At 33.6% G+C, this 8,079-nt stretch overlaps 1 protein-coding gene across 1 annotated transcript; it reads left to right on the plus strand.

Annotated features, from left to right (window-relative positions):
• Positions 1-1,675: 1,675 nt before the first annotated feature.
• On the plus strand, positions 1,676-2,769 carry LOC149246011 (germin-like protein subfamily 2 member 1). The gene is made up of 2 exons (XM_089455625.1): positions 1,676-1,984; positions 2,095-2,769. Exons 1-2 carry the CDS (start codon positions 1,855-1,857, stop codon positions 2,637-2,639), a joined length of 675 nt encoding a protein of 224 aa, XP_089311751.1. The 5' UTR covers positions 1,676-1,854; the 3' UTR covers positions 2,640-2,769.
• Positions 2,770-8,079: the final 5,310 nt, after the last annotated feature.

Genomic DNA, 8,079 nt, shown 5'->3' on the forward strand with positions numbered 1-8,079 from the left:
GATCGTAGTGGACCGCAGACAAGAAAAGTTGTCTCTAATATATTTTGTTGTTGGAAACATATTTCTAAATGTTATTGGGTTGTTTTGCTGATGATATTGTATTGGGCTCATTGTACTCTATATTGAATATTTTATGACAATCTAATATAAGAAGAATTTCAAAGGGTTTTCCCCCTTGTGGGGTTTTTCCCTGGTCTTTCACCAAACCTAGTGTCTCTTTTTGATATGTCAATTGTCTTTTGTGATTACATTTATTGTTTTATCTTCAATTATTGTTGATGAATGAAAAGACTCATTGTTATTGAAAAGATTGCTAATTAAAATATTGAACTGGGCTAAAATAATTGATACAATATAGAACAATCTGAAAATTTAACACTAGTGAGATGATGTTATCTTCCCATCTATGTGATATGATGAACACTATTTTCTGTTATGTGAAAATATAATGTATGAAATATACATATATAATCATGTACAGAACTTATATATAGGCAATTATAATGTAAGGAATATACATATATAAGTAGTGATATTGTGAAAGTTGTGTGTGATAAAACAAAAATTTATATTTATTTTTTGTTTATATATAATTGAGTTAACAATGTTTTATAAATAAGAAAACAATGTTATTTTGCTAACTCTTTTCTTTTTTTTGGGGGAAAACTGAAAAATTTATAAAGACCAAATAGCCTCTCATGAAATAAAAGGACCAGACTATTTTATCTTTATAAAATTTTCCAATTAAGTAAATATAATTTTGCCTCTATATATTACATGAAATGTTCAATGTTATTCTAATAGTCCATTTCCTCATAATTTTTTTAATTAACAACATAATTTTGTTTAAAAGAGATTTTTCCAGAGAGATCAAAACCCTCTACTATGATTCATCATCAACTCAAAAATGGAGCATCTGATATCTAACATTAACAATATATAGGTGTATATACTTCGAAAAACAAAGAGAAAAACAAAATGATCAGTTGGAAAGTAAAAAAAAAATCACAAATTAATAATTTATTACACAAAAGTGTGAACAGCATCAATGTCTTCTTAATATATTAGTTCGTTTCTTGTGCATGATAAAAGTGTCTTCTTAATTTAATGTGTCATGCTCTTGCGTTTTTAATGTGTCATGCTCTTGCGTTTGATTAAAACGGTTGTGAGAGTTTGTCTTCACTTATGGAGAGCATATTAGACTCTAGCATCGTCTTGTAAGAAAAATTGGTATTATCCTTTAGTATGAAACGGAGGTAGGGTTGTTGAAAGGTAGTGTTGCAAGGTCTTGTTTTATTTTAATTTTTTAAGACAAGCAACCTATTCTCGTTGAAATAGGTTTTCATCCAGAAATAATAGTTCCATACATGGCAACTACCTTAACATCCTTTTGTATGAACCAAAATTTGGTCTTATCCTTCGGTATGAAACGGAGGTAACGTTGTTGAAAGGGTAGCCGTACAATATCTTTGAAATCGTAGCACAAAGTTATCTACTTACACCCTCGTCAACTATGATGGCTGCTTGATGTTCACGTATCTAAGATTCGAACCGTTGTTCTCTACTTTTTTATTCAATTAAAGACAAATGATATCATTATCTTACCAAGACAGAATCGTACCTGCCCTTCACGAACGAGGCCATGGAACCAGTCTTTGGTTGATTCAGTCGTAATTTGTCTTTCGTTCCCCTTCTCTATAAAACCAAGCAACATACACCATATTCACAACCATCGGCTCTGACAGATACCGGATTCAATATTCATTCCATCATTTCCCAGCCTTGGCCTGCAATTCCCAGATAGCAATACTCTATTTGTTATTTATTCGTACTATTTAAATTGATTATATAATTATGGTGAACCCGAAGCCTGCGAAAACTATGATACTCTGCCTTCTATGGCTATCTATTACCCTAGTCCTCACCGGGGCATACGATCCTGATCCTCTGCAAGATTTCTGCGTGGCTGACGAAACCTCTGCGGGTAAAAACATATATCACTTCTTCAGTATTTCTCTCTCTGCAATCTTACTTACTGTTTTTTTTTTTTAGAACTAAACATTAACAATGGGTATGTTACTGAATATATTACAGGTAGTGTGAAGGTGAATGGATTCGCATGCAAGGATCCCAAGATGGTGAAAGCCTCCGACTTTTTGTTTCAAGGACTAAGAAATGCAGGTTCTACCAACAATATATTTGGGTCACTCGTTACAGCGGGGAATGTAGAACAGTTTGCGGGGGTGAACACGCTGGGAATATCAATGAACCGCGTGGACTTCGCTCCCGGGGGCGTCAACCCTCCTCACATCCATCCCCGTGCAACGGAGATTGCGTTTGTAGTGGAGGGCACCATTCTGGCTGGTTTCATCACTACCAATAATACTTTGTTCTCTCAGAAGTTAGAGAAGGGGGATGTGTTTGCGTTTCCGAGGGGTTTGGTGCATTTCCAGTACAACATTGGGCCTTCCCCCGCTATGACCATCACTGCATTTAACAGCCAACTACCAGGAGCCCAAGTGCTTCCATTCACCTTGTTTGGGTCGACTCCTCCTGTTCCAGAGGAAGTGTTGGCCAAAGCGTTTCTCATCAGCGAGAAGGCAGTCAAGAAAATCAGTTCCAAATTCGCCCCCAATTAGGTTTTTTTTAATGTCCGCTACTCGAGCACCGTATTGAAATTGAGGATACTGATTGATTACATTGTTGAAGATATTTTTATGAATAAATAATCGAAGCTGTATGACTTTCAAAGATTTTCAATAAAGTTTATTCAGATTATCATTGTCATCTGATTACCCCTACCCAATGACAAATCATAGCCATGATTTTGATTTGATTTGTGTATATAAACGTTGGTAAATAATCTTAAAGAATAACTTTCATTTGGAGTGTTCCGGATTGGGTGTTCGATCATTCAAATTCACTCATTTTGCGAATCCCGATTTTAATTGTTCAGCCCATTCAAAAAACCAATTTTATTTCAAAATGGCTAATCCCCAAACCGAGTTTTCAAAGTTGAAGTAAAATATCCATGTTTAGAGACATCAATCCAATTGTAAGTTAAACTGAACATGGTGTTAGCTTGACTACTATCATCAGGCAAACTTCACTACTACCATAAGTTAAGTTATTAATAGATAACTCTAGTTATTACTAGTATCTAACTCCAGTTTGTTAGAAGAGAAGAGATAGTCATTTTGTGATGGCTTTTATTTCTGCACAAATTTAGCCATAGAACTTTTGGTTGGATTGTGACTTTTCCTTATTTAAAATGCATAAATGAATTCAATCCCTTAAAAATCTTTACGCACTTGGATTATGCAAATTACATAATTCAAATTTGTGTTTCTTAGAAATAGAATTTTTTGGTTGGATTATGACTTTTCCTTATTTAAAATGCATAAATGAATTCAATCCCTTAAAAATCTTTACGCACTTGGATTATGCAAATTACATAATTCAAATTTATGTTTCTAAGAACTTCTTCTAGATTTCCCAAAAAACAAACCAGAACATATGCCTAAAAAAATTGAAAATTTCCAATAGTTACACTACCCTATTCTATTGTCACAATTGTTATTTTTTCTTGGATTACATCTTCCCACCACCCACTCTCCCCTTGCATATGTTGGATACATGATATATTCTTTGCACAACTAGCCCCATGCACTCTTCATATAATAAGTCAGACACATTGGGGCTCATAGTGGGGGAGGTATCCCAAAAAAGGTTGCAATTTATGCGTCCATTAATTTTTGTGGTTTTCACTTTTGGTGGTTTTGTGGTGCATGACAGTGTATCTCATGGTTTTATAATTCTAGTTAAGAAATTATGGTTGTAATCCGAGTTAATGCATTAGAAGTTATGGATGCTATAGAATCATATATATTGAATTGGAAGGAATAACATTGATTAATGAATAAATATCTATGTAATATGTGATTGTCATTATTTTTCTTTTCTAATTATTAAGAACTTGTGTATGCATTGCATTATTATAAACGTTTTAAATCTTATACCATCAAGTATTACATTGCACTTGAATATAATCTTTTAATTTATTTCTAAGTATACAAATTATAACCTTATAACACTCCCTAGTCCATGCATGGAATTCTAATTTCTTTTGTCCATGATGACAAATGTTACTATTAGTTATGGATGATTGGTATCCAATGCTTACTCATATCATCCCTCCATGGATTTGGGTAGATTATAATTTGGTAATACATGATGAGTTCACCTCATTAATTATTATATGATTCCCTTATGTTGGAACTTGTCACCGCTTTCCTTGACAAGGGTATTAACATGCATGCATTTTGATGACTACAAGGGTTTTGATGGCATGAAATGACATTGTTTTCCTAGGAAACTTCAATTTGAGTTTTGGGCATTTTGATATTTTCCATGGTAGTTAATGTATCATGGGGCATCTATTACACTCTCTAAGGAACTTTTGGGGCTATTTGTAGACACAAGTTCCTCATCTATTTGTCCCACATGGATGCTTACATGCTCTCCTTTCAGTCACTTTATGAGCTAGTTCTCACCTATTTAAAAAGCCAACCCAGGAAAGGGGTCTTGTGACATGTGTGGTGTGTGCTTGATGAATGGGAAGGGTCACTTAATGGACTTGTGATGATGTGGATTTTACTTGAAAATATTTTGATGATGTAAAAATAACATGAATCCATAAATTGAAGAGTAGTGAGTTGAACTTAAGGACTAACCCCATCGTATTTAGATGTTAATATGGTTGTTTTATGGTTTTATTACTAAAATTTGACTTGTAAAGTCATTTTTGCTTCATGAAGTTTCTTTTACCTAAAGTAAATGGCTATCATTGTTCAATTGAGACATTGCTTTGGAGGTTATAAAGCATTACACTACACTTTTATGGAGTTCTTTCAGAGAATCAACCCACCCGCTTCTCCCCCCCCCCCCCCCCCCCGCCCCCTCCAACACACACCCCATGGAGGATCTTATGTCACCAGTTTGGGGACATTGTTTACCATTGGACTCTTGGAGGACCGTTCAACCATTTTGCATGAGTTTTAGGAGGGAAGACATGCTTTTTGATGAGGATGTTGATCATCTACACATTAGAGAGAGCCTCTAGAGGCTAGACATGGCACCTTGGGGCACCATTTTCCTTTGTTAGAGGAGGTAGCATCTTTTTGGTGGGTTTACTTGATCTCATTCATTTTACATGTAGCTTAACCACATTTATTTTATTAATATGTTATATTAATTGGTTATAAATCTTATTTTCTTGGGCTATATCTAAGGAATCACATGAGATATTATTATTTTATTGTAAAAGGAAGGTACGCTTCACTCTATAAGTAGAGGATCCATTCTTGATTTGTATTCATGGTTGGATATTTGGGAGCTCTCTCTCATTGGACCTTAATTGAAATATCTTTCTTGGAGCATTTATGGTGAAAGGCTTCTTTCTTTGTGGATGAATGATGTCAACACTTGAAGCTTGTAATACAAGATATTTGTTTGGTGCATCAATATTAATGGTCCAATGCTCCAACCTTCTACAAGTTATTTAACATGGATACATTAAATGATAATTTTATCACTTGAAAGGATTAAGTGTAGGTTTTGCCCCTATTCTTCTTTTCTTGATTTGGTGAGTATTTGATACCATGTATTTTTTTCATTACGGTTCCGTTGTTAACATATTAAGTAACTTCATCAAGTCATAGTTGATATTGGATGGTGAAGATTGTCTTCCAATGAAGACCCTTTTTGTAGAAGATGAATTCATTGTTGATTTTTATTAGGTGGGGGATTATTTAGCCCTATGGTTCTAGTCTCAAAAACTCTAATTCTTGAAGGAAATAAGACAAATCATTGGAGGATTTCTTCTTCTCCTCTTTTCCAACTAATTCAACTTGAGTCCATTGCCCTAGTTTGATTTGGAACTCACCTCTATGTGCTTCCATTACTTATTCTAAAAAAACCTAAAAAATATAAAGCCTATTTTAGTAAGGATACTCTAAACTTCACCATGTGCTTAACTGCTTAGTCTTAATAAGTGTATTAGGGATACCTTTCTTGAGTTGATATTGAGTGTAAAGTTTATAAGACAAGTTTCTAAGGTGACAAAAATGAGATTATTAAAGGTTTCCTATCACATTGTATGTTATGGATATGTGCTTTCATCTTTATGTATAATTTTGGTGGTAACATTTTTAACACCCTTGTTGGGGATAATGATCCAGGTAGATATTAGTGGCCACTCTCCTATGCCACTAGCTCAAAACACATCTTTCCATCTTGGCAGTTTTTCTACAGTTTTTGATACATATCGGATTATTACATTTATTTTCATCCATCTCGATGCTTTATGAGTGTAAAAAGTGGAGGGATAAGCTTATAGGAACATTTTTACCGACAGGATTTAGTTTGGAAAAATGGGATCTAAAACCTTTTGGGAGCATTTTGAGGCATCAACCAACATTTTTCGGGGGATTTTTTTTCTTTAGCACGATACCTTTTTTTTCCCATTTTTCACACAAAGACATTTCTAACGGCACAAGAATCACGTCAATCAAAGTATGTATGTGAAATTTATGCCATTTAAAAGTCGACCTTCCTGTTTACACCACTATAGTTCAAAGAAGATGCCACATCATCCCCCATTATTTATGAAAAAGGGCATAGCCACATGATTATGATGAAGAATAAACTATAAGAGTCTATATTGTGACTCTGGTTAAGGGTTGACGTAGTCAAACCTAACCACTAGTAGGCTATTGGGTTGAGTTATAACCGGACCACTAGGAGGAAAAGGGGTTCCATTCTTTCTAGTGTATTTGTTCCATAGTTGAGCATAAATAAATGTGATGGATAAGAGATAGAGAACACAAAGACGATTTGTGCACAATAGTAGCCACAGGTCATAGGCCATACGTCTTTGTATCATAGATATTTTTAATTCAGAGAAAGAGAGCAGAGTAACATCACCTTCCAGTTGGGTTTTTCTATCAAAAGGGTTTCTCAGGTTAAATCCTATATCAATTATGTATGTTGTTGACGGTTTCAAAATGAAAAGTGTTTCTCTGAAACTCCATCAACATTTCAAGCTTCTTGGAGGCTAACGATAAGTAATAGGAGCATTATCCTAGGGTTTATAGCCGCACGAGTAAGGGTTGAACCCATGCTAAGGGTTGTATAATTCAACCCTCTCACATGTCAAAGGAATTGCAGCTGACTATGAAGAGTCCTGCATCTCACAACCGTGACAAAAGAAATAAGATGTTAACCAACTAAACTAACCCTAAACACCAAATTATTTATAGAAGCAATAAACTAATCAGTTCTCTACGGTTTTGACCCTAGAGTACTGTAGAGCATCAATTGTATTAAACTTGAAAATTAAATAAAATGAAGAAAATATTTATATACATAAAACGTTGGTTAAATTAGTGAAGGCATATTTTGGATATTAATTATTTTCTTTTATTATATAGTTTAATTGTTTCTTATAAATGCGTGTTTACATTATGGAATTAGAATCTTAGTTAATGATGTGGAATATGTGATTAAGTTGTTGGTGAATAAGATTCTTTTAACATTAATGAAACATTAAGACATTGTAGCCAATAAAAATTATTAAAATTAAAGATAAGGAGATTATGTACAAAATTAATATAGGATTAAAATAAGTATGACTAACTAAGAGTAAATGTCAAACAACATAAATTCAATGTAATAGTTAACAAATTATATACAAGAATGAAGATTAGTGTAAGAAGAGGTAAAACAAAGTAAAGTAAAAAGGATTTGCATAGCATAACAACGCTCTCTCTCTCTCTCTCTCTCTCTCTCTCTCTCTCTCTCTCTCTCTCTTACACATATATATTACACAACATATGATGTAAAAAGAAATAAAAAAACACATTCAGAGAGAGAAAAGTAAACGAAAATTAAACATTATTAAAATACATATGCCCAAATGCCATAGAAATCATTTAGGTGGGATATAATCAACAAAGGAATTGTTTTTTATTAGGATTTGAACATAAAAATATATCTCTACAAAATAGAAATATGTGTGTT

Source organism: Pinus tabuliformis, chromosome 7, assembly GCF_031772625.1.
Source record: "Pinus tabuliformis cultivar Carrire ecotype Pingquan chromosome 7, CPIR1, whole genome shotgun sequence".
NCBI lineage: Eukaryota > Viridiplantae > Streptophyta > Pinopsida > Pinales > Pinaceae > Pinus > Pinus tabuliformis.

Excerpts from the sequence above, each read along its gene's own strand:
- LOC149246011 (XM_089455625.1), top strand. The coding sequence starts at position 1,855 with ATGGTGAACCCGAAGCCTGCGAAAACTATGATACTCTGCCTTCTATGG. Across the intron at positions 1,985-2,094 it reads GGCTGACGAAACCTCTGCGG|GTAGTGTGAAGGTGAATGGA; the intron begins GTAAAAACATAT and ends AATATATTACAG.